The sequence below is a fragment of the Chlorocebus sabaeus genome, chromosome 16, assembly GCF_047675955.1.
Source record: "Chlorocebus sabaeus isolate Y175 chromosome 16, mChlSab1.0.hap1, whole genome shotgun sequence".
Taxonomy (NCBI): Eukaryota; Metazoa; Chordata; class Mammalia; order Primates; family Cercopithecidae; genus Chlorocebus; species Chlorocebus sabaeus.
The window spans coordinates 79,560,425-79,584,327 of NC_132919.1; the positions used below are offsets into that span (position 1 = coordinate 79,560,425).

Consider the following 23,903-nt stretch of genomic DNA (forward strand, 5'->3'; position numbering starts at 1 on the left):
CCCACGGCAGTCAAGGTCTTATGTGTCTGCCTGGAGGGCAGCCCTGGAGACACCTGGGACAGGTGTACCTCTGGCAGGCGCACTCTGGCTGTCACCCAGTGTGGGCATGGTGGGAGCGCTGGAATGCCGTGCAGGGCAGGAGGCAGCAGCCCGTGGCTGCGTGGGAGACTGCAGGGGAGATAGGACCAGACCAGGAGGGTTGTTCCCAGGGCCTGCCAAGCCATCCCCAGGTGTTGAGAGTTGGAGGTAGGGGTGGGAGCCCAGAGCCAGCTCCAGGCCACCCGCACTCCCGACGGCTCTCGGCTGTTCTGTGTGAGGGGGACGGGGCCGAGTGTGGTGTCCCACCCATTCCAACACTGGGCCGAATGCACCGAAATCACTGCCCAGGGCTCCGGGAGCTGCATGGCCCAGCTTTGTCCATTTCATTGCTGTTGATGCCAATTAGGGGTGACAGTGTCCCTCCCGCATCCCAGGGTGGGCAGAAGGAAGGGCCGACTTGTTCCCTGGGGGCAGGCGTGCATGGAGTCAGCCTGGCCATGGAGCTGTGGCCAAAAGGGCAGTGGGGACAGCAGGGGCAGCTGGGCTGGGGTTTTTGCCAACGCTCTAATTTGGCGGCTGTCACCACCCCTGCCCCCCGCAGAGACCCTGACGTGGCCTGAGCCAGACTTCAGGGACCATGCACCCTGATGGGTGGAGAGCAGGGGCTCAGCGTCAGGTCTGGTGCGCTGACTGGGAGAAGGGGGGTCTCCAGCCCTGGACAGGCCGTGAGTGGGGTGGGGGCCCCTAGCTGCTGTGCCCAGCCCTGCCCCCAGGACCTGGCCCTGGCACTGTGCTGGCCGGGGCCAGGGAGAGAGTGGGCCCAGCTCCCAAGTCTGTGTGCCCACCTCGGCTGGGGGCGCCGACAGCCCGGGGTGTGGAGGGCCCCCCGTGACACCCGCCATCAGCCACGCCCTCTGCTTCTAGCCCGTGGACCTGGAGCCCGTGGACCGGGAGCCTGTGGTGTGCCACCCTGACCTGGAGGAGCGGCTGCAGGCCTGGCCAGCGGAGCTGCCTGATGATTTCTTTGAGCTGACGGTGGATGACGTGAGAAGGCGCTTGGCCCAGCTCAAGAGTGAGCGGTGGGTGCTCCCTCAGTGCCTCCCGGCTTCTTCGAGTCAGGGTTTGCCCCATCGGGTGCCTGTGCTGCCTGCCGTCCCCAGGTGCCAGCACTGGCTCGTGGCCCAGGTCCCTGACAGGCTGCCCTTAAGAGCACCTCAGAGGGTTGGGGCCTAGGGAGGGGTGTTCAGATCTTCCTGCCTTGTGTGGGGAGAGCAGCCCACTTCCACCCTGGCGGGTGCAGGTGAAGACCCCCCTTTCTGACCAGAAGCCCTGTTCCCTTCCCCTCCTAACCACAGGAAGCGCCTGGAAGAAGCACCCTTGGTGACCAAGGCCTTCAGGGAGGCGCAGATAAAGGAGAAGCTGGAGCGCTACCCAAAGGTCTGCAGACGGGACGTGGGGGCAGCAGAGGCACAGCTCTGAGGGGGCCCCCTGTCAGTTCTGTGGACGGGACGTGGGGGCAACTGAGGCACAACTCTGAGCAGGGCCCCCCTGAGGTCTGCGGGTGGGATGTGGGGGCAGCGGAGGCACAGCTCTGAGCAGGACCCCCCCTCCCCCCGCCGTGGTGGCATGCCTGCCTCTAGTGGCCAGTCGATCCTCCCCTGCTCATGATTTAGAATGAAACTTTTTTTTTTTTTGAGACGGAGTTTCTCTCTGTCGCCCAGGCTGGAGTCAGTGGCACGATCTTAGCTTACTGCAAGCTCCGCCTCCTGGGTTCACGCCGTTCTCCTGCCTCAGCCTCCCCAGTAGCTGGAACTACAGGCGCCCGCCACTCACACCCAGCTAATTTTGTTTTTGTATTTTTTAGTAGAGACAGGGTTTCACTGTGTTAGCCAGGATGGTCTCAATCTCCTGACCTCGTGATCTGCCCGCCTCGGCCTCCCAAAGTGCTGGGATTACAGGTGTGAGCCACAGTGCCTGGCCTAACTTTTTTTTTGACATGGAGCTTTGCTGTTGCCCAGGCTGGAGTGTGGTGGTGCGATCTCGCCTCACCACAGCCTCCGCCTCCTGGTTCAAGCGGTTCTCCTACCTCAGCTTCCTGAGCAGCTGAGATTTCAGGTGCCCACTACCACTAGCTCGGCTAATTTTTGGATTTTTTTTTTTTTTTTGAGATGGAGTCTCGCTGTGTCGCCCAGGCTGGAGTACAGTGGCTGGATCTCAGCTCACTGCAAGCTCCGCCTCCTGGGTTTATGCCATTCTCCTGCCTCAGCCTCCCAAGTAGCTGGGACTACAGGCGTCCGCCACCTCGCCCGGCTAGTTTTTTTGTATTTCTTAGTAGAGATAGGGTTTCACCGTGTTAGCCAGGATGGTCTCGATCTCCTGACCTCGTGATCCGCCCGTCTCAGCCTCCCAAAGTGCTGGGATTACAGGCGTGAGCCACCGCGCCCGGCCTGGATGTTTTTTAAGTAGAGATGGGGTTTCACTATGTTGGCCAGGCTGTTCTTGAACTCCTAACCTCAGGTGATCCGCCTGCCTCGACCTCCCAAAGTTCCGGGATTACAGGTGTGAGCCACCACGCCCGGCCGAATGAAACTTTAAACAGCAAATTTGAACACAGGTCAAAGTAGTTTTAGAACTCAGGCCACCGTGCACACGCACGGTACTTGGCTGTCTCCGTGCCCGGCCTACCATGGGGGAGTCGAGGCCCGGGCCCTGATTGGGGGTGGCTGCTGCTTCTGCCTGCCCCAGCCCTGGTGTCCGTGGCCTGGCGTGGGCTGAGCAGGGAGGCTGTGCCCTGGTCCCTGGTGCAGCTCCGGCCGTCCCTCCAACCCCTCCACTTGTCTGGCCTAGGTGGCTCTGAGGGTTCTGTTCCCCGACCGCTACGTCCTACAGGGCTTCTTCCGCCCCAGCGAGACAGGTGGGCAGCGCTGCCGGGTGTCCGGGGAGGGGGGGCGGGGGACCACAGAGCCCCTCCTGGCTCTTTCCTTCCAGGCCACAGGACTGCAGCCACCTGGCCTGTGGGCCCCAGAGCACTGGGCAGGTGCAGGTGCTGAGGTCCCCTTGGGGGTGCAGAGGCGACCCAGTTTGCAATGTCAGGCAGGCTGGGCACTCGCTCCAGGTGAGCCTGTGGTCCTGAGTGCTCACGTCACCCACCTCCTGGGCACGGCTGGGGCAGAGGGGCACTCAGAGGAAGGCACCATACCCCGGGAGGAGGGCAGTGGTACTGTGACATTCAGGGGCTTGTGACCTGTACCCCAGACAGCTAGGTGGCAGCAGCCCAAGGTCGCAGGGACCTCCCCCAGGGAAGCACTGAGACTGGGGCGGGGGGGGGCTGGGGGGTACGGGCTGGCAGCGGGAGCGCCCTCCTGCAGCAGGGCGGGGGTCCCAAGTGTGGCCCGCACGGGGGCCCAGCCACGTCGAGCACCTGGGGTGCTGTGGGAGGAACAGGGCTGAATTCCTACCCCTTGGGGAAAGGCCCAGGAGGGTGGGAGCAGTGGCCCAGTGCCCGGGGCAGCCCGGGGCTGGTGTGGAGGAAGAGCTGTCTGTATGTTCTCTTTCTCCTCTGCAGTGGGGGACTTGCGAGACTTCGTGAGGAGCCACCTGGGGAACCCCGAGCTGTCGTTTTACCTGTGTAAGTTTTTTCTCCTGAGCCCACTCCTGCCTCCAGTGCTCAAGACCCTGGTGCTGTGGGCACACCGCCCGTCCCAGCTAAGGCTCACGGCAGCTTCTCCACGGGAGCAGCACCTGTGGCCTCCCACCCAGCTGCCTCCTGCAGCCCATGGTGTCTGTGTGGGGACGTGGCAGGGCCCTTCTCCCTGAGCCGGGCGGTGGGAGGGTGGGAGCCAGGTTTCCTGCCTTCTGTCTCAGCGCTCCGCTCCCCTCTGGAGCCCTGGGGCTCCCCCTCCCCTGGGGCTCAGGCCACTCCAGCCCGAGGACTGTGGGAAGGGTCGGTGGACAGGAAGCGGCTGGCCTCCCTTGGAGTGGCTAGGTGGCAAAGGGTTAGGGTGCCCCCCAAGGGGAGCTGGGCTGCGTGGGTGGTGACCCCTGCAGCTGGGCCTGCCCCACCCTGGTCCCTCCGAGCCCCCAGCTGGGGTTTCTGCAGCCGGAGTACGGGCACAGGGCGTGATCACGAGGGGCTCTTCTGCCCCATGTGAGGTGTCACCCCCATCTTCAGGCCTGTCTTCTTTTGGGAGCGTGGATGGGGACCGCAGTGCTTCCTAACACATAGATGCCTTCTCTCCTCAGTCATCACCCCTCCAAAAACAGTCCTGGACGACCACACGCGGACCCTCTTTCAGGTACCCGAAGGCCTCCCTGGGGTGCTGCGGGGCGGGGCCCTCCAGGGAGGGCAGGACGAGAGGGTGAGGCCCGCAGTCAGGAAGGAGTGGCTTGGCAGGCGCTGGTGTGGGATAATAAAGCCTTTGAGAGCGGGTGGGTTCAGAGGGGGCCGTGCGCCTCTGAAGTTGTTTCTGACAGGTCTTTCCAGCCTCCTCTGCTTCCTGCCTGGCCCTGGGTGAGAAAGGGCCTGCTAGGCGGCCTGCCTGAACTGAGGCCGCTCGGAGGTCTCGGCCCCCCTGGGCTGCTGTGCTGGGGCCAAGGCAGCACTAGTCCCCGCCCAGGCGTCTGGGTGAGGAAGGACCCGGCAGGCCTGAGAGCAGGGCTTGGGGAGCCCCAGAGGGACCAGGCCCTCAGCTGGAGATGGCCGCCTGGGGCTTCAGCTGCCAAGTCTGTGTTCCCGCCCCTTCCCCCTTCCCGGCCTCTCCCGCTGGCCCCGCTGGCCCCTGCTAGGAATGCCCTGGTACCCATAGCTGTCCGCTGCTTCTGTGGGTCCCTGCCACCTCCCTGAGAGCTCTTGAGGGTGGGGCCAGAGTGAGGGTGCCCGGTCCCCAGCCCTGCTGGGCCGCCCTCCAGAGCCAGAAGCAATGAATGTCCTGTCCTTGGCCTGTGGGAGAGCTGCCTGGGGCCTTCCGAAGCCCTCTGGCCTAATGGTTTCCTCTTCAAAGCCTCTTCAGATATTTTAATTAGCAACAGAGGCTTTTTTTTTTTTTTTAAGTGGCCACAGACCTCTGCAGAGGCCTAGGTTGGAGGTGAGAAGCTTGCTTGCTGCCTGGGGCTGCAGCCACTTGCTGAGATGGGGCAAGAAGGCTGGCAGCTGCCAGGGGTGATAGGAGCAGGACTGAGCGGGATTCCCTGAAACGGAGGCAGGGGAGGGGTGAGACAGTTGCCTCTCAGCCCCCGAGCTGCCGGGCGGACTCTGGGCCTCCTTCCTCCGTCTCCACCCCCTCCCTTGCTGGCCAGCCAGTTGATAAACATTGAATTTGGAAGATGCCTTGGGGTGGAGGAGGACCAGTGCCCAGGCCTGCAGCCCACCCTCCCACTGGGAGGCCCCCTAAGAGCACTGGGGTGCTGCTGCCCTGTTCCTGGGGATACATGGCTTCCCCGCCAGCCACCATCCCCTGCCCTCCATCAGCTCGGCTCTAGTCTGGGGGCCTCTCGGGGTGGGGACCTGGTGACGTTCCTGCCTGCCTGCCGTCAGAGAGCTGGTGGGGCTGAGAGGGGGAAGCCTGTCTCCCTGGCAGGCAAGCAGGCGGCGGGCGTGGAAGCACCGGCTTTCATGTCTGTCTCTGGCAGGGCCCTGCTCCGGCTGCCTGCTGCCTGGGGGGTGTCCGGGGGCCAGCGCCCTGCTTCTGAGAGGGACAGCGTGCGTGGGTGTGGGGGCTCGGGTAGCCCGGCAGGCCTCTGTGACCCTGGCCCAGGAGAGCGCAGGTTTTCTGGGAGGGCTGGGAGGAGGCGGCTGGGATTGAGGACAGGGAAGTGTGAGCAGCGTGGGGGCACCACTGTGGGGAACAAAGCCCCGACCGCTGCCTGAAACCTGCTTCCTGGCCCTGGGCGTCAGGGCTGGCACGGTCACCTCTGTGTGCGGTCCGTGTCCTCATGTCATAAGGAAGGTCATCCTGGACTAGGCCCACCTTTGATGTCACGGTCACCTCACTTATCTCTTCAGAGTTTCTGCTGTTTGGGCTTCCTTCCATTGGCTTTGGTGGGGCGAGCCTGGCTCCTAACACCCTCTGTTTGTTGGAGCTCTCAGGCTGCCTCGGGGGACCCTCTGCCAGGACACTGGCCACCCACCTGGGAGGGAGTGACTGGCACTTCCGGCCTGAGTGCCTGCTGGGCGCCCTCCCCTAGCCAGGTCTGTCCTTCCTTTCCACCCAGGACAGCCCTGTCCTGTACTGCTGTGTTGCCCACTGCCAGGGCCCCTCTGGGAATGACAGGCCCCCTTCCTCCCACCCACCAGGCCCTACCCCACCTGGACCCTCTGAAATGTTCCTCGTTGACAAATGGTCTTGCAGAAGGTGGGATGGCTCCTGCAGTCCCCGCTCCTGCTCTGTGGTGGATGCCCCGTCTCTCCTGGGCACCGTGGTGCCGCCTGCCTCCCAGGTCCCATGCTGCCTCCCTCCTGGGCATTGTGGTGCCATCTCCCTGCCCAGGCACCATGGTGCCACCTCCTTTCTGGGCATCTTGGGCTGTAAGGGCTCCTCTCTTGGCTTCGTATCCCCGAGGGTGGTGCTGTTCTCTTTGGAGGGGGCAACCAGGGCACTGGGCCACGTGTGCATGCAGAGTTGCTGCCCCATGGGGGTCGGCGTGGGCCTCCTTTCGGAAACTCTTCCTGGCAACACCGAGTGGGGTAAGGGGCTGGCAGCAGAGAGGTGGCCGGACTTGGAACCCCAGTGTCCTGGGCAGCAGCGAGGGAGGGGCCGGCTCCAGGCCCTCAGGCTGTGTCAGGGCAGGGCGGGCGCCCCCACTTCTCCCTGTCAGCCGAAGGAGCCAGGCAGGGGCAGCCTGAGACCTCCTGGGACAGTGCTGGTGGGGGAAAGGCCCCTCAGCCTGAGCCTCCCTCCAAGGCCCATCCTGGGCCCTGCTCTGGGTGGCTGGGGGGATGGTGTGACCCACCTTCCTTTTCTAGCCCCAGCTTGGTGACCGGGTGGTTCCATTCACCCTGGGTCGCTTACTGAGAACACCCTTTCCACCGGTGGGGGATGGAGGTGACATGGACTCTGGGAGGCTCCTTTTTTGGAGTCCATCCAGAGGCCGAGCCTCTCCAAGCCCTGGTCAGCCTTCATGCCGCCCAGTCTGCTGACCCTCCTCTCCACCATCCCCTCGTCCGAGCAGTGGGATCCCTCCTGAGTCAAGGCTGGGCACGAGTGCGTGGGGACAGCTGGGTAGGCTGCCTGGCTCAGTGCTCCCTGCACAGAGGCGCAGACAGAGCCGGGGTGCCCCAGGCCCGGCCACCAAGCCTACTTCCCTCCGCTGGCGTTCCCGAGTCCTGCCTGCCCCTTTTTGTGCATCCCACGGGGCAGTGCCGGGTGAGGGTCCTGGCCTGTGCGGCTGTGATGAACACCAGGTGCCTCTCTGCATCGGTGGCTTCTGAGGGAGCCCTCTTGCCCCTTGCAGGTGGGCTGCAGGTGGGGCTGGCCAGGCCTCCTGTGCCCACAGCGGCCTCTGGGCAGTGTCCCCTGGGCTTCTGTGAGCAGTTGCAGCCTGGGTGTGAATCTTGGAGGCCCCGTGGTGATGGAGCATGCCGTCTGCCTGTGAGAGGCCGAGACCACGGCGGCTCCTGGCGCTGTCCTCCCCGTGCTCCCTTCCTGGCTCCCCAGCTTCCGGCGCCTCTTCAGGGCCACTCGGGCAGCCCCTGCCCACCCCACAGGCCCTTCTCTCCTCACAAGGCTTTGATCCCAGGCGGCACAATTGGGTTTTCAAAGCATTCATGGCCCTTGTTTGTGTCCCTGGGCCCCTGGCTGGAGGCTGAGGTTTCAGCGTTCCTGGGCCTGGCCTTTGAAGCTTCCTCTTATTAATCTTTTAACATCCCCCAGGCCCACTCCCACCCCCAGCCTGTGGCCCCGAGCAGCCTGGAGCCGGGAGGGGGAATCTGGAGCTGGGAGGGGGATACCCACCCTGGCAGCTGCGCCTCTCCACGGTGGTCCCGGCACATACGCCAGGACCCCGGGACCCGCCACGCCTGGCCCCACCTTCCTCAGGTGCAGACGCCAGAGGAGGGAGGACTGTGATGCTGCGTGGCTTGAGGACCCTCGAGGCCGCAGCCTTCAGCTGGCTTGGGGCTTGGGGTGGTCCCATGGAGGGCGCCGGTCCCAGGGCGCCCTGGCCTTGCGTACAGGGGTAGGGTTGGTGCCAGACAGGAAGCTGGGCGAAGAGGGGTTCATGGGGGCTGGGCAGGCAGAGCCCGCCTGATGGTGGAGCTGTGGCCATCAGCAGGGCCGGGCCCTGGGGGTGTGGCTGCCTCCACCGCAGGGGGGTGCTCTGCCCACGGTGCCCACCCGGCCCCTAAGCCCCCCGCCCTCCCTGCAGGCAAACCTCTTCCCGGCCGCTCTGGTACACTTCGGAGCCAAGGAGCCGGCAGGTGAGTGTCGGTGGTTGGGGCCGGTGTTGGAGCCAGGCCAGCCTGTCTCTGGACCTCAGAGCCAGCTGCCTGGAAGGGCGTTCAGTCTGGGGCCTCCTTTGGGTCTGAGAGGGAGCTCTGCGGCCCCCAATAACCACCTCCCCGAGAGAGGGCTGGGACAGCCACCTGCTGGCCACTGCCCTCCCAGAGCCGAGTGCCGATGGGCAGATGCTGGGCAGATGCTGGGCGGATGGCGGGTGGGCCCCCCCTCAGAGGCTCAGGGTGAGCTTGGGCCTCCTTGCAGGTGTCTACCTGGAGCCTGGCCTGCTGGAGCACGCCATCTCCCCATCTGCAGCCGACATGCTGGTGGCCAGGTAAGTGCCTGTGGGTCTGGGGGCACCTCCCATGGCGGCACTCACCACCCTGCATCTTCACCTCCCCTAGGTGCATGTCCAGGGTCGCCGGGTCCCCTTCCCCATTGCCAGCCCCTGACCCTGCACCTGAGTCTGAACCAACTGCTGAGGAGGGGGCACTGGGTCCCCCCGAGCCCATCCCAGGGACAGCCCAGCCTGTGAAGAGGAGCCTGGGCAAGGTGCCCAAGTGGCTGAAGCTTCCAGGTACTGCAGCCCGGTGGAAGGCAGGGTGCTGTGGCCGGGTGGAGGGTGGGGGGACGGGTGCTGTGGCAGGGCCATTGGGCTGAAGGGCTAGGTGCTGTGGCCGGCAGGGCCGAGTGCTTCAGCTGGGCTGGTGGGCGGGTGGCCGGGCGGCAGGAGCCCAGGGCCTGTGGTCACCCTGGTGTGTTTGCACTACAGCCAGCAAGAGGTGAGAGCCACCAGCCCAAGGTGCCCACTCTGCCACCCACAGGACCACCTCCCCTGCCAGTAGGAATAAAGACTTGTGCAACCCTCAACGCATTCCTGTCGTGCTTCCTCCAGAAAAGGGCTGCCGTCCTCTGCCCTGGCTCAGCTGGACCGCAGTGTCCAGGCCTGAGAGCCTGGTGGACCGTGGTGTGGGCCCTTGAGGAGCATTGTGGACCGTGGTGTACATCCTGAACCCACGTGGGTCTCCTCTTCATTTTACCTAATAATTATTTATCCCTCCTCCAAGGAGAACAGAAGTGCTGGAAGAAAGGCTTTTTTGGGGAAATTACCTGCAACCCAGGAGCCAAGCCCCGGGCCGAGAGCTGGGGGAGGAGTTAGTAGGTCCCCCCATATCTGCAGGGCAGGGCCTGACCTTGGGCCTCCCACTGACCCTGAGCGGCTATAGTGCTGCGTTCTGGCCCTGGCCCACCCCACAGCCAGACTCCCCAGCAAGTCTGATGACTTCCCCAGGCTCCCAGGGCTTTCAAACTGACCTACTGAGGTGGGCAGAGTGGGGAAGGGGTGGGTCTCAGCAGCCCTGCCTTCCCGGGGCCAGTGGGGCTCAATCAAGGATGAAGAGGCTTGCCTCAAAGTTGTCTTTGGGCACCAGGGCAGGAGAGAGGCTGGGCTGCCTCTGATGGGTCCCATGGGGCAGCTCTTGTGCTTCCCACCCTGACTCCCTACCCCTTCCCCTTCCTGCGTGGGGCACCGGGATGGTGCTCAGCTGAGAGCCCCTGGGGTGTTTCCAGTCCTGGGCTCTGACGAGAGAGAAAGTGAGGTGGGCTGGAGGGGAAGTGGCCAAGGCTCTGCCCACTTCCCAAGCGTTGGCACAAGTGGAGCTTATTATGCCAGAGGCCCCTGAGAGTCAGAGGGCAGCCAGACTTGGGTGGGGCATCCAGGCAGGTCCCACAGCCCTGTGTCTCCACGGGTGGGCAGAGGGCATGGCCTGAGGGGGCTGAGTTGCACCCTCATGGCACTGCTTGGGACCGGTGTCGGAGAAAAGGGGAGGCCTGTTCTTCATTTCAGCAGGCCCTTGGACCAGAGTCTCTCTCACCCTGTGCGTCTGGGTCCTGCCTGTGGCCACTGCCTGTGGCCACAGGAACATTCCTGGAAGCCACTGCCCACTGGTGGCAGCCCCCGTGGCTGCCCCAACCCCTGGGGCAGGAGTAACATTTTCCAGGCGGGTGGCCACATGTACGAAGTCCGGGTTCCGCAGCGCCTGGGGGCGGGGCCGAGTCACTCGCACACATGCTGTTTGTTAGTGCGTCGTCCTGGTGCTTTGCTTTCTTACCAGGAGTGGAAGGGCGCACACGGGGAGCGAGGCTTTGAAGCAGTTTGGTGATTAATGGCAAGAAGGCCAAGCTGGGAGAGACAGTTTTGATTTATTGATGTTGCTTTGTGAGAACAAATTTATAGCCGGGGGAAGCATCTTCCAAGGGGAATATCGCATGGCTGGAAAGGTCGCACGCCAGCTTTGATGTCGGGTGGCAGGCAATGTGGGCAGGAGGCGGCGCTGCCAGCCGCCGTTTGTCAAACACACAGGCTACCTGCTGGCCAGGCCTTTCCCAGCACCTGCCTGTAGGACCTGGGTGGTACGCACACTGCTGCCCCAGGGAGGAGAGGCAGGGACTCCTCAAGTGCTGCCCCTTCCTACACCAGTGTCCCCACTGGACACTCCGAGGGCAGCAATGCACTGCAGTCCTGCCCCTTCTGCACAGGCTGGAGACACCTGGGGATCTTGTTTGAATCAACTCAACCCCTCAGGTCCTTCCCCGCCTGTTATCAGAGGCCGCTGGAAACACAAGGCCTGTTTCTGTGGACCAGGGGCTCCTCTGGGGGTGGCCTCAGCCACGGCTGAGATCCCTAGAAGTCCAGGAGCTGTGGGGGAGAGAAGTGCTTAGGGCCAGCCAGCTGGGCACCTCCACTGGCGCCGCGACCCACGCTCACCCACCAGCTGCGGGAGCACCTTCTCCAGCTGGTCCACATCCACACGGAGCGTGTCTTCTGCCTGGGCCTGCCGCACTGCGCGGACTGCTGCTTCTGCGGTGAGAAATGCGAGGTGGGGGATCTTTTTTTTTTTTTTTTTGAGACGGAGTCTTGCTCTGTCGCCCAGGCTGGAGTGCAGTGGCCGGATCTCAGCTCACTGCAAGCTCCGCCTCCCAGGTTTACGCCATTCTCCTGCCTCAGCCTCCCGTGTAGCTCGGACTACAGGCGCCCGCCACCTCGCCCAGCTAGTTTTTTGTATTTTTTAGTAGAGACAGGGTTTCGCTGTGTTAGCCAGGATGGTCTCGATCTCCTGACCTCGTGATCTGCCCGTCTCGGCCTCCCAAAGTGCTGGGATTACAGGCTTGCGCCACTGCGCCCGGCCAAGGTGGGGGATCTTAAACCTGAGCCCAGCGAGGGCCTCAGCCTGGGCCGGTGCCCCCACCCACACCCACGGGCAGCCCCCAGAACCAGGCCACAGCACCTGACAAACAGGCTCAGGAGACCCAAGTTTAGGACCTTGTGGGAAACTGGGGAAAACACGTCTTGGTTTTCCCGCTGTGAAAACACAAAAGGAATCCTGGACGCGGTGCCCAGAAGGAGCGTGGGCCCTGGACTCACCCACAACAAAGATCTTCAGCAACTCCGCCATGAGCTGCAGCGCGTCCCCGCTCACTGCAAGGCAGGGGAGGTCATGTGGGACCCTCACACACCGGCTCTGGCTGGGGGCTCCAGACCTACCCCCGCCCACCCCAGGCCTTGGCCCTGCAGAGTTGCGGGAAAGGGTCTCTGAGGACAAGTACGGGGACCCACCTCCCGCCCACACCCCTGCCTGTACCTTTGGTCTTGTCATCCTTAAAGTGCAGGTGCAGCAGCCTGCTCACCAGCTCCTGGAAGGGAGGGGGTGTCAGCGCCAGGCCCCACCCTCCCCCCGCACCCCCGGGGTGGTGATCATTCTGGGTGACGGTGGCTGTGATTTCCGGCTGGAGACGCCCTCTGTGCTTGGGCCTCTCCCAGGGCAGGGGACGAAGGCCAGCCTAGTGGTTAGGGTGGCAGAAGCTGGAGAAGCAGGATGTGTGGGCAGCTCCACTTGGGGCGCCAGGACTCTTCGCAAGGTCTGTGCAAGGAGCCTCCCTACAGCGTGAGTGGTCGTAGACACGGGAGCAGGCCCCGCTGCTGGGGCTCCAGGGAGAGTGGAGAAAGGCCTTGTTGAGTCTGGCCTGATCTTGCACTGCCATCCCCGGCAGAGGGCCATGGCTCTGCTCTCCTTGTGGAGAGGCAGGGAAGGCAGAGCCCGAGTTGGGTCTGGAGGCTGGAGGTGGCTGCTCCCAGGTGGGCTGGACTGAGGGAGTGCCACCCGTAAGGCCTTGCTTGTGCCAACTCTGTTCTGGGTGCTGGGTCAGCTCCACCGGTCCTGCCCTGGTGCTCATGATCCTGCAGGAGGTGCTGGTGTCCTGGGGGTACAGAGCTAGGCTGTGCCAGCATGGTCCGCAGGCTGGGGTGCGGGGTGGGCCAGACGCTGAGGGCCCAGGGCCTGATCAGTCTCCGTGGCAGGCAACTGGGAGCCCTTTCTGGTTTTTTGTGGAAAGCAGCACTGGCATTTGAAAGGACCACTCTGGCTGCCAAGCCCAGGGTCGGGAGAAGGGAGGGGGCTGCAGAGCCAGGGCCTTTCTGCCTTCCTGATGGACGGAGGACAGGGACAAGGGAGGAGACCACACTGAGACCCCAAAAGGACAGCACTGCTCTGAGGAGATGGGGGGCTGCGGGCATGTGTATTTTGGAGCCAGGACGCAGGAGCCCAGTTTGGGATGCATTGTGTGTGAACACAAGAGCTATCCACAGAGTGGCAGGTGGCAGCAGCAGTGGTGGTGGCCGAGACTCAGAAGGGCAGCCCTGGGTGGCTGGTGGAGCCACGACTCAGTGAGGCGGCCCAGGCCAGGCACTGGCCCACAGTGGCTGGGAAAGGAGCCAGCATGGAGCGTCCAGGGCTGGGGGCAGGGGCAGTGGGCACCCAGGAGCCCAGAAACAGGCACTAACCTGTGAACAACCGGCCAGGCCGCCAGCGTCGGCCACAGGGAGGTCACAGCACCTCACCCAGAGCAGTCCAGCAGGTGACAAGCAGAGCATGGATGGGTGAAGCCCTGAGACGCGGGAGGTGAAATGTTCCCCAGCAGGGGACAGCAGGGTCCAGCATGCCGGCTCATCCTGAGCCCTCGCTGTCCCCTAGCCAGGGTCCCAGTCACCACCCGCATGAGCTCAGCGCCACCTGCTGGTCCTTCCTGCTGCTTACAGCCAGCAATACCGGAAAGGCACTGGAAAACGTCCAGAAGGCACTACCTTCCCACCTGCTCCGGGACCCCACGCCAGAGAGTGGCGGATGCCGGGGCTGCCTTGACAATCCAAGGGGCTGCTCCGTACACCGGCAGCGGCCTCGGAAGGCAGGCCCAGCACTGGGGCGGTTGTGGGAGGGCCTGGGACACACCCAGCTTTGCCCCATGACCTGTGGGTGCCACACCGGGGCTGCAGGCCCCCTGCTCCCGGTCATCTTCACACTCATCCTCTGCAATGACCACAACTCCAGCTCTGGCCAGAGCCCTCGGGCCTCTAGTTGTCAGGTGAGCTTGATGGAGAGAACACATGGCCTCCTGGGGTGTGTCCCCAGTGCCCCCTCCAGCAGTGGCCTTTCAGCTACTCTAACTTGATGGAGAGAACACATGGCCTCCTGGGGTGTGTCCCCAGTGCCCCCTCCAGCAGTGGCCTTTCAGCTGCTCTAACCTGGTGCATTCTCCCAACCACCCAGTGAGGTGGCCCAGGCCCCAGTGACTTTCTCTGAGTTCTGGCGAGAATCTGCAGCAACTCCACCAGAGTGCCCCACGCTGACCCCCTGCTGTCTTGGTGATAAAGAAGGGCCCGCTGCAGGAGAAACAAATAATTCTCCCTGCTTCTACAGGACTTCCCTGAAGTCCTCCCCCCAGGATGGGTTCACAAGGGCCTGAGACTCTCCCTTCCCAGGCCACAGAGGCCCGCGAGGCCCTGCTGACACTGAGGAAGCTCAGTGCCCCAACCTTCAGGTAGAGCAAAAGAAAGAAAGGTTCAGAAACCACTCTGCCTGCACCGATGGGACCCCGCACATGGACTCTGCACATGGCACCCTGTGAGAGCTCCACTTGCCAGGGGCAGGGAAGGGCGGGGCACGCCTTGCAGCCTGGGCGGATCCTGGCTCAGACGGCCTGGGTCTGACCCTAGCTCTGCTGAGTCACTTAACGCCCCCGTGCCTCAGTTTCCCCACTCGCGGGTGGGGTTAATCCGTGTCAAGTGTGAGTAACGTGGAGTACCGAGGAAACCACGTGTTCCTAGCCCAGTGCTGGTGCCCACTAGGGGAGCAGGCAAAAGGGAAACCACTGTGCCTGGCGGCTAGGGTAGGTCCTGCCGGCTCCTCGGGCTGGATAGTCTCACTGTCCCTGTCCTGGGGCCTGATCTCCCCTTAACAGGAGACCCCAGGCTCAGGGCGCAGGGCGGCGGCCCAGCTCGTCCTCTCTCTTCGCCGGCTTGGACTCCGCCATGACGGCGCCCACCCCTGCCTGTTTCTGCAGACCCTCTCCACTTTCCCGCAGCCCCGGCTGCCCCACGCGCCCTCCTACTAGCTGCGAGACCCCGCCCAGGAGGGCGCGGGGCGCGCGGCCGGGCTGGGGTCGGAGTCTGAGAACGGGCCCAACCTCAAAGACACAGGTGGGCGGCGCGGGGGCTGGCGTCTGGCCCTCACGGTGTCACGCGTGGGGTCGGACGGAGCGTCCACACCTGCCTGGCCCCTGCCTGCCGGCCCTCACCTTCCGGAAGCCGGCTCCAGCTCCGGCTCCCTCCATGATCGCAGCATCGAAGCGCGCCCTCCGGAACCCCGCCCCTCCAGCCAATGAGAGCAGAGCGCGCCCTCGGAGCCCCGCCCCGCTCCCCTAGCCAATGAGCCCGGAGCGCCTTCTCTCGGAGCCCCGCCCCAATGTCTCAGCCAATGAGGCCGGAGCGGGCCCTCCATCAGCCCCGCCCTCACGTCCCTCAGCCAATAAACCAGGAGCGCGCCCTTCCGGGGCACCACCCTCACACCCATCAGCCAATGAGCCCGGAGCGTGCCCCTTCGGGGCCCCACCCTCATGCCTCTAGCCAATGAACCTGGAGCGCGCTGCCCCCTTTCAGCCTGCGGCCCGAAGGGGCGCGCCAGTTCCTTTGTTTTCATTGGCCCGCACCGAGGGCTGCCTGCGCAGAGCCTGCTGGGAGTTGTAGTTCCCGCGGCCTCTCCCGGCGCGCCATGTTCTTCCTGGATACTGAGGCCCAGACGCGGCAGTTGCGAGGGCGGGGGTCGGGGCTGCGGGCGCGGCAGGGCCTGGAGGGGTCGCGCGACGCGCCTGCCTGCTTCCTGCACGGGTAGTCCCCAAGCACTGCGGGGCCCCAGCCCAAAGCGGACCTTGACTACCGCCCAGCCCCCGCGCTCCAGGACCTCCCGCCCGCGGAGCCCGCTCGGATTCGTCTGGGTGGGCGGAGGCCCCGTCTCCCGTACCCGGCGCTGGGACTGCTCCGCACCGGGCGGCTCCCTTCAAGCAGCTGCGGGAGCATGCGGAGGAGGCCCTGCCGGCCCCGCGGGTCATGGAGGAGTTCCGGCGCTCCTACAGCCGCCTGTGCAGGGAGAGTGGGGCCGAGCCCCAGGAGGCTGTCCTGCAGCAGCTGCACCAGCTTCCCAGGGGCCGGCTGGACCTGGCCACGCAGAGCCTGACGGTGGAGACCTGCAGGGCCCTCGGCAAGCTGCTGCCGAGGGAGATGCTGTGCACGGAGCTGGTCCTGAGTGACTGCATGCTCAGCGAGGAAGGTGGGCAGGCGCGGCGGGGTGGATCCCTCTGCTCCTTAGCTGCCCACACTGTTGCCTCGGCAGCCCCAGAGGTCGCTTCCTCTCCAGGCTCTCCTCTTTCTGTGCCGTAGTTAAAGCGAGCAGGGGCGCCCCTTCCTGCACCTGGGAGTAGAGGACAGTTCCTCTGTAGGACAGGGGGAGACCTTAGCATGTCCCGCTTAGCTGGTTCCCCGCGTGCTGAGCCGGCTTGGTGCCTGACAGGGGCTGCAGGTGTTTCAAACATGACTTCACAGCGAGACTCTTGGCCAGCGCCAACCCAGACCACCGGGACAGTTGTCCCTCCCTGGGTCTAGGGAGCTGCCCTGAAAAGGGGCCAACGGGGAGGATCTTGGGGTCAGCAGGGGCAGAGAGTGACCGCTGGCCCCCCTTACACAGGGGCCACACTGCTGCTCCGAGGCCTGTGTGCCAACACCGTGCTGCGCTTTCTGGACTTAAAGGTGAGAGACCTGCGCTCTTGAGTGTCCGAATGTGCCACCCCGGGCAAGAGGAGAGGGGGAAGATGCCAGGTGTCAGGGGCTGGGGGTCTGGGCAGGTGGCTGGAAACTGTCTGTGAGTCCCCAGGCTGTTCTCTGATGGCCTCCTGTGTGTGACCATCTCCGGAGCAAGAGTTCATGTCAGCAAACAAGCCGGCCCTTGGAAGCCCCCTGAAGGCAGGGAGCCCAGGAGCTGAGGGAGGCTGCACCTCCCTGCAGAGTGCACCCCAGCCTTGTCCCCTGGCTGACCAAGGCCCTTGGGGCATGGGCGGGAATTCAGAGCCAGTCAGGGAGTGACTGACGGCCTGTTTCTCTCCTAGGGCAACAATCTTCGGGCCGCAGGGGCTGAGGCTCTGGGAAAACTCCTCCAACAGAACAAGTCCATTCAGAGGTGGGGGGTGGTCCAGACCCACCATCACCGCAGGCCCTGTCTCTGTGGTTGAGGATTGGCCCCAGAGCACATGGTTCTGCAGCCCGAGTTCCACATTGCCAGTTGCCCGTGTTTCACATACGCTGGCAGGGAGTCGTCAGAGGCTCCGGCCCATCAGACCCCAAGCCCACACCTGTCCCTAAGCCCTGGACCCCACAGGCCAGGCTGTCCCCTAGGCGAACTCTGGTTCCTGCCCCTCCTGCAGCCTCACGCTGGAGTGGAACAGCCTGGGCACGTGGGACGATGCCTTCGCCACCTTCTGCGGGGGCCTGGCGGCCAACGGCGCTCTGCAGCAGCTGGACCTCCGCAACAACCAGATCAGTCACAAGGGTGCTGAGGAGCTGGCCCTTGCCCTGAAGGGCAACACCACCCTCCAGCAGCTGGGTGAGGCCTCCCAGGCGCCTCAGGCTCCTTCATCCCTCTGAGGCTGCCTTTGCTCTTGGAAGTAAGGGGCTAGGGGACTTGCCTGCGTTCCTGCTCTGTTGACCACGAGGCAGTGCCCCGCAGGGAAGCACCCCGGCCAGGCCAGCTCCCCCTCTGCCAGGTACATTCTGTCTGGTGACTACAGGTTTCCTTCCAGACCTGCGCTGGAATAACGTTGGCCTCCTGGGGGGCCGGGCCCTCATGAACTGTCTCCCCAGCAACAGAACCCTGTGGAGGCTGGACCTGGCTGGGAACAACATCCCCGGGGATGTCCTCAGAGCCGTGGGTACGGTGCGGGGCTGTGTGGAGCGTTGCGTCAGCCTTTGACAGAGGCCTGTCCGCTGAGGTCGGGGTGCTCGGCTCAGGACTAGAACTGATGAGGAGAGCAGCCTGAGCGCCCAGGGGAAGCGGGAAGGAGCAGAGGGGTCGTGGGGCACCTGTTTGGCACTTGATTGGCGTTGACCACGCATTGGCATTGTCTGAGGCGCCCTGTGCTTGCTGAGTTCTTACGACCTGTGCAGTGGCAGCGTACCCATTTCACAGCTGGGAAAGCTGAAGCCGTGTGGCTCACAGCCCTGGCCTTGATGGCTTTGCTGATGTTTCAGGTGGCCCAGGCCTTGGCCAGGAAGGCTCCCTGGTCACCCTGAGTTTGTGGCCCTGCATGTGAGTCATGAGAGGTGGGGCCACCTGGCCTGTGCTGGCCTCCACATTCCCTCCCACCAGCGACCCCAAATCCTTGCAGCTGATGTCTCAGCCTTAGGCCCCAGTGCCCCAGACCCAGCTGAGAACTTTGCCAGGCCCCGTACTCCCTAATCCGCGCACAGCGGCAGCCTCTTCCGGCCCCTGTGCTGAGGGCTCACCCCTTCTGCTGGCTCTGCCTGGCCTCTGGCTCCAGCTGCACCGTCCCTGGCTTTGCCTCAGTGCTGCCCTGGGTGTTGTCATCGCTCCTGACCTCTGCCCCCTAGCTACATGCCACCCAGATCTTTCCAGAACATGAGCTGGGCACAGCGTTCGCCTCAGCATTGTGCGGTGCCCCTTGACCTTTGGGATGGTGGCCAGATGCCCCAGGATGGCCCTTGCCTTTTGTGGTGTAGCAGCCCCCACCACCTCTGCCCCACGTGTGCCCGCGCCCCCCAACACCAGGTGCCTCCTGCTCACAGCCCCAACCCCACGAAGCACCTTCCACCCTCATGCACTGAGGGGGCACCCCTGACTTGCCAGGAGAGATGTTGCCCTACAAGGCATAGATTCCCAAGCAGCCAGCCGCCGGGTGCAGGGCTAGTGGCCACCAGCCACCCGTGAAGCTAAGCAGCTCCGGGGTGACACAGCTCCATGTGTGTGTGTGTGTGTGTGTGTGTGTGTGTGTGTGTGTGTGTGTGTGTGAGAGAGAGACTGAGTTCGCTCTGTCGCCCAGGCTGGAGTACAGTGGCGCAATCTCGGCTCACTGCAACCTCCACCTCCCAAGTTCAAGCGATTCTCCTGCCTCAGCCTCCTGAGTAGCTGGGATTACAGGTCTGCAATACTATGCACGGCTAATTTTTTGCATTTTTAGTAGAGATAGGGTTTCATCATGTTGGCCAGGCTGGTCTCAAACCCCTGACCTCAGGTGATCCGCCCACCTCGGCCTCTCGAAGTGCTGAGATTCCAGGCATGAGCCCCTGCGCCCGGCTGACACAGCCCGTTCTGCAGAGCAAGCCATGGGCCACAGCCAGGACCGGCTCACCACCTTCCAGGAGAACCAAGCCCGCACTCACGTCCTCAGCAAGGAGGTCCAGCACCTCCGGGAGGAGAAGTCCAAACAGGTGAGAATGGCGCCTTCACTGACATTGAAGCTGCTCGTGGCTGGAGGGCCTGGCCATGTCCTGCCTCCTTCGGCCCCGTGGTCTGCCCACCTTCCCTTCCTTGGGGCCGCAGAGCCTGTCTGAGTGGCTCGTACCAGGAAGGAGGGGCGGCCTCCTGGTCTGATCTCCTGCAGGTGGGCTTCCTTGGGGAGCTGGTGTCTGAGCCCCAAGGCCTCACTCTGCAGGAACCACCCTTCCTGTGAAGGAGACAGGGCGCTGTGGGTGGAACCCTTTGCTGCCTTGCTGTGTTGGTGGGTGCCGGCTCTCCTTCCCCCGAGAAGGTCGCGTGGACAGGCTGTAGGTGCTCTGACAGGGCTGTGGCTGTCTCTGTCCCCAGTTTCTGGACTTGATGGAGACCATTGATAAGCAGCGGGAAGAGATGGCCAAGAGCAGCAGGTGAGCAGGCCCAGGGCAGGGGCAAGACAAGGCTTCAGGGATCGGGTCCTGGCTCAGACTCAGGTGGGACCGACCTGAGCCCACAAGTGAGGCCACGAGGTGGTGGCTGGAGGCTCAGTGCCCAGGCGACCGTAGATGCTTAAGGAACAGCAGCAGCTACCAAGGCCAGAGGGGTACGGGAGCGCTCTGGGGTTTGGGTTACTCTCTGCACCCTCCTCTCTGCCCACAGGGCGTCGGCAGCCCGTGTAGGACAGCTTCAGGAAGCCCTGAATGAGAGGCACTCCATCATCAACGCTCTCAAGGCCAAGTAAGTAGGGGGTGGCTCAGGATACTTCAGAAACGTGCCCACAGCGCAGAGGAGCGTGGTGTGAGCCTGTGTGCAAGTCCCGTTTGCAAAGTAGAGGTGGGAAATGGTGAGGCTGGGGCAGTAACCCAGAAGCCTTCCTGGAGGAGACAGGTGCTGGCTGGGGTTGACTAGGTGCCCAGCAACAGTGAGAGCAGCAAGGACTTTGTAAGGCACGTGAAGCTCCAGCCGGGGCGGGGGTGCTGCTCTTCCTTTCTGCAGGCTGCAGATGACGGAGGCCGCCCTGGCTTTGTCAGAGCAGAAGGCCCAGGACCTGGGGGAGCTCCTGGCCACAGCGGAGCAGGAGCAGCTGAGCCTATCGCAGAGGCAGGCCAAGGAGCTCAAGCTGGAGCAGCAGGTGGGTGGGCGGGCTTGAGAGGGGTGGGTGGCAGCTTCGTGACCCTCACTGCCCATACCACGTTCCCCTCCCAGGAAGCTGCGGAGCGGGAGTCTAAGCTCCTCAGAGACTTGTCTGCTGCTAATGAAAAGAACCTGCTTCTGCAAAACCAGGTATCTGTGGGGGAGCCAGGGAGCCCAGGGTGGGTACGGCAGGGCCGCGCTGCAGCTTCCCTCTCTGGTGCCGGCCTTCCAGGTAGAGGAGTTGGAGCGGAAGGTCAGGTGTCAGCAGGAGCAGCTGTTCCAGACCAGGCAGGAACTGACCAGCACATCAGCCGAGCTGAAGATGCGGGCCATCCAGGCCGAGGGTGGGCATGGGCAGGCCTGCTGTGGAAGGGTTGGGGATGGGCACCCTGGGGACAGGGTCCCCTAGGGGATGCTTACACACACTCTGCCTCCTGGGCTTCCAGAGCGCCTGGACATGGAGAAGAGAAGGTGCAAACAGAGCCTAGAGGACTCGGAAAGCCTGCACATCAAGGAGGTGCCCTCTTTGTTGGCCTCATCTGGCCTCTAACGCTCCTCAGCCTCTGTCCTTGGTGTCATGCAGGTGTCCCCAAAGCACATGCCTGGTGGGAGCTCCCCTTGCCAACCTGGGGTCACTGGGTGGCCGTATTTTGCCAGCCTGAGCAGATGTCAGACCCAGAACCTTCTATTGGGGCTGGGAGGGGACCCCAGCCACGCCTCAGCTGTAGTACAGGCTGCCGCTGAAGAGACACCAAGCCCCACCTGTGCAGGGTGCACATGCTAGGGTAGTTTCCTGCTAGGCCACCCGAGGCAGTGCTTTCTCAGAATGAACAAGGTTCCCAAGAGACACCTGCCTTCCAGGGTGGGGAGTCCATGGGGGGAAGGTAGGGAGGCCTGGCTCTCCAGCCTGGCCCCACAATTCCTGCCCCTGAGCAGGTGGAGCATATGACCCGGCACCTGGAGGAGAGTGAGAGAGCCATGCAGGAACGGGTGCAGAGGCTGGAGGCTGCTCGGCTGTCCCTGGAGGAGGTGAGCGCCCACCAGGCAGGGCCAAGCTCTGCCTTAACGCTGGGCTGAACAAGGCAGGCACCCCTGATGTTCACCACCTCAGGACCACAGAGACCCCTTCCTGGCCTCAGAGCCTCATAAGTCCCACTTTGGGGACCCACCCACCAGTGTGCCCAAGAAGGGACTTAGGTGGCATTCGGGCTCCGTTGGCCGTAGGCAGCGTGCCCAGCGAGCTAGGTGGCAGAGCAGCTGCGTGGCCCTCAGGAGGCTGGCAAAGGAGCTCCCCTCGTTGGGGTTGGCTGGATGGGCCAGAGAGAGAAGGGCCGTGGGCCAGGGACAGGAGAACGCACTGGCAGGTGACCGTCTATGTAGGAGTTGGGCCGAGTGAAAGCAGCGGCACTCAGCGAGCGTGGCCAGGCGGAGGAGGAGCTGATCAAGGCCAAGAACCAGGCCCACCTGGAGGAGGTGAGCCACACAGATGTCCACCACCCTCTAGGAGAGCCAGGCTGCCCAGCATCACGGTCCGCATGCAGACTCCAGAGCTGCGGTCTGAGTGGGGAGGCGGGAGTGTGGTGTTGAGGTCAGATCAGCACACCCTGGACACTTGGGTTGGCTTCAGCCTTAGATCAGGGCCTGCGATAGTGGAAAGGTTTGGCTCATCTCTGCAGCCTGTGACTACACGCATGGAGAGACTGGAAGGGTGGTGTGACTGGAGAGCGAGGAGGGGAGCCCAGAGGGCATCTGGAGGAGGTGGCTGCTAGGGGAGCAGGTTCAGAGTCACAGTAACTAGAGCAGCCAGTGCTGCAGAGGGGTGGGGTCGTGCCCATGCAGACATTCCCTCAGGTGAGCTCAGGCTGAGCCCCTCATGCTCCGTGGCGGCTCCTGTGCTCACAGCGACAGCGTCTGGCTCACCTGGAGGACAAGCTGCGACTGCTGGCGCAGGCACGGGACGAGGCGCAGGGCGCTTGCCTGCAGCAGAGGCAGGCGGTGGCCGAGGCCCAGACCCGGGCCAGCCAGCTGGGCCTGCAAGTCGAGAGCCTGCGGCGGCGCCTGGAAGAGCTGCAGCAGGTAGCCGGGGCTCCAGCGGGGGGCCCCAGGCGTGCTAGCCCCTGACCCCTCACCTTACTCCCCAACCTTCGTGCCTGGCAGGAGCTGAGCCTCAAGGACCAGGAAAGGGTGGCCGAGGTGAGCAGGGTGCGCGTGGAGCTGCAGGAGCAGAATGGCCGGCTGCAGGCAGAGCTGGCGGCTCAGGAGGCGCTGAGGGAGAAGGCAGCGGCCCTGGAGCGCCAGCTGAAAGGTGAGCCAGACCCTCGCCCTCCCGCCGCCCACTGGTGGGACGTGAGGCTAGCCAGAGAGCGGGGCTGGCCAGGTCTCCCGTGCTGAGGCCATGCCACGGTGCGCTGGGACTGCGCCCGCTCACTGCGCTCCTTGCCCTGCAGTAATGGCGAGCGACCACCGAGAGGCGCTGCTGGACAGGGAGAGCGAAAACGCGTCTCTCCGGGAGAAGCTGCGGCTCCGGGAGGCGGAGATCGCCCGCATCCGGGACGAGGAGGCCCAGAGAGCGAGCTTCCTGCAGAACGCCGTCCTGGCTTACGTGCAGGGGTCCCCCATGAGGACCCTGAGCCCCCCAAAGTGAGGCAGGCCGGGAGGACCCGGGCGCAGCAGCAGTACATCAGGCGGCGCCCGAGATGGACCGGGGGCCGCCTCCCGCCCGCGCCGCCCCTTGAGACCCGGGTCGTCTGTTCCACGCGGGGGTTGCGGTGACTGGATGTGGTGCCGCGGCTGCCGGGCGATCCCGTGGGAGGCGCCTGGGAAGGGCTCCCTCGCTGCCCCTTCGTCCTGGTCGACGCCACCTGGAAGCGCACCGGGAAGGGGTCCCGCGGGTGCGTCTCTCCCTCGCCTTTTGCGATGTCACCGTGAACGCTGCAGCCGCCTGCGCGCGGCGGGGTTTGGAAATACAGCGCGTTTGCACTTTGTGATACATTCTGGCCCCGCCTCTCCCTCCAAACGCGCGACCCTCCGTGCCTCTCTCCAAACGCGCGGCCCTCTGCCCCCAGCCCTGCAGGGAGGGCCTGCCGGGGTGCGGCCGTTCGCCCCTCCTCGCCGCTGCCTGGAGGAGGGGCGGGAGGGCCGCTGGGACTGTCCGTCTGGGGGTTCGGGCGGCTGCAGACCCCGGAGTTCCCAGCTGGCTCCCGGCGGCAGGGGGCGGGTCCCCAAGAACGCGCAGCGCGCGCAGCTGTCCCCGCTGGGTCCAGGTCGCTGGGCTCTCTCCAGCCTGCGAGGCGCCCCGAGGGACCTGCAGGAGACCCCCGGGCAGGGGACGCGCTAGAGGCGGGGGCTCCGCGGCTCGCGCAGCTCTGCCGGGGTTCGGGCGGCCCCGCCCCCAAAACCGCGCGGCCGGGCGCCCCCCAACCGCCCCCCGCCCCCCGCCGGCCGCGCTCGGCTGTCTCCGCGCCCGGCG

At 64.4% G+C, this 23,903-nt stretch overlaps 3 protein-coding genes across 11 annotated transcripts in view; 2 read left to right on the plus strand and 1 right to left on the minus strand.

Moving 5' to 3' along the window:
- ASPSCR1 (ASPSCR1 tether for SLC2A4, UBX domain containing) overlaps window positions 1-9,341 on the plus strand; it is a 45,161-nt gene extending 35,820 nt beyond the window's left edge. For 3 of the 5 annotated variants that reach the window (XM_037993448.2, XM_037993446.2, XM_037993450.2), the window contains 10 exons: window positions 964-1,118; window positions 1,395-1,476; window positions 2,887-2,953; window positions 3,605-3,667; window positions 4,282-4,334; window positions 6,332-6,474; window positions 8,401-8,452; window positions 8,736-8,805; window positions 8,876-9,048; window positions 9,244-9,341. In XM_037993448.2, coding sequence (XP_037849376.2) covers window positions 964-1,118; window positions 1,395-1,476; window positions 2,887-2,953; window positions 3,605-3,667; window positions 4,282-4,334; window positions 6,332-6,474; window positions 8,401-8,452; window positions 8,736-8,805; window positions 8,876-9,006 — 816 coding nt within the window. In that variant the 3' untranslated portion in view covers window positions 9,007-9,048; window positions 9,244-9,341. The remainder of the gene's footprint in view (window positions 1-963; window positions 1,119-1,394; window positions 1,477-2,886; window positions 2,954-3,604; window positions 3,668-4,281; window positions 4,335-6,331; window positions 6,475-8,400; window positions 8,453-8,735; window positions 8,806-8,875; window positions 9,049-9,243) is intronic. The other 2 variants (XM_073005499.1, XM_037993447.2) reach the window with 1 other exon arrangement.
- A 1,313-nt stretch (window positions 9,342-10,654) lies between these two features.
- Window positions 10,655-15,177, minus strand: CENPX (centromere protein X). Of its 4 annotated transcripts, none has more exons than XM_008013311.3 (5): window positions 15,102-15,177; window positions 12,113-12,164; window positions 11,896-11,949; window positions 11,243-11,331; window positions 10,655-11,169 (listed from the first exon to the last, which is right to left on the minus strand). In XM_008013311.3, the coding sequence occupies exons 1-5, from the start codon at window positions 15,135-15,137 to the stop codon at window positions 11,155-11,157; spliced, it is 246 nt and encodes an 81-aa protein (XP_008011502.3). In that variant the 5' UTR covers window positions 15,138-15,177; the 3' UTR covers window positions 10,655-11,154. The 4 variants fall into 4 exon arrangements, with proteins under 4 accessions (XP_008011502.3, XP_037849381.2, XP_037849382.1 ...); XM_037993453.2 differs by having other exon boundaries at window positions 11,258-11,331; window positions 15,102-15,172; XM_037993454.2 differs by having other exon boundaries at window positions 11,015-11,169; window positions 11,759-11,949; window positions 15,102-15,172.
- A 384-nt stretch (window positions 15,178-15,561) lies between these two features.
- On the plus strand, window positions 15,562-23,423 carry LRRC45 (leucine rich repeat containing 45). Of its 2 annotated transcripts, XM_073005500.1 has the most exons (17): window positions 15,562-16,129; window positions 16,544-16,605; window positions 16,962-17,032; window positions 17,277-17,455; window positions 17,652-17,780; window positions 19,184-19,296; window positions 19,673-19,731; window positions 19,961-20,038; window positions 20,297-20,432; window positions 20,507-20,584; window positions 20,667-20,778; window positions 20,881-20,951; window positions 21,371-21,463; window positions 21,815-21,907; window positions 22,337-22,510; window positions 22,592-22,739; window positions 22,882-23,423. In XM_073005500.1, exons 1-17 carry the CDS (start codon window positions 15,910-15,912, stop codon window positions 23,076-23,078), a joined length of 2,013 nt encoding a protein of 670 aa, XP_072861601.1. In that variant the 5' UTR covers window positions 15,562-15,909; the 3' UTR covers window positions 23,079-23,423. The 2 variants fall into 2 exon arrangements, with proteins under 2 accessions (XP_072861601.1, XP_072861602.1); XM_073005501.1 differs by lacking the exon at window positions 17,652-17,780.
- Window positions 23,424-23,903: the final 480 nt, after the last annotated feature.

Coding starts and splice junctions, on each gene's coding strand:
- LRRC45 (XM_073005500.1), top strand. CDS start 15,910: ATGGAGGAGTTCCGGCGCTCCTACAGCCGCCTGTGCAGGGAGAGTGGG. Junction 20,433..20,506: donor AGCTCAAGCTGGAGCAGCAG/GTGGGTGGGCGG, acceptor TTCCCCTCCCAG/GAAGCTGCGGAGCGGGAGTC. Junction 20,585..20,666: donor ACCTGCTTCTGCAAAACCAG/GTATCTGTGGGG, acceptor CCGGCCTTCCAG/GTAGAGGAGTTGGAGCGGAA.
- CENPX (XM_037993454.2), bottom strand. CDS start 15,137: ATGGAGGGAGCCGGAGCTGGAGCCGGCTTCCGGAAG. Junction 11,332..11,758: donor CTCCTGAGCCTGTTTGTCAG/GTGCTGTGGCCT, acceptor TTCTCACCGCAG/AAGCAGCAGTCCGCGCAGTG. Junction 11,170..11,242: donor AGAAGGTGCTCCCGCAGCTG/GTGGGTGAGCGT, acceptor TCTCCCCCACAG/CTCCTGGACTTCTAGGGATC.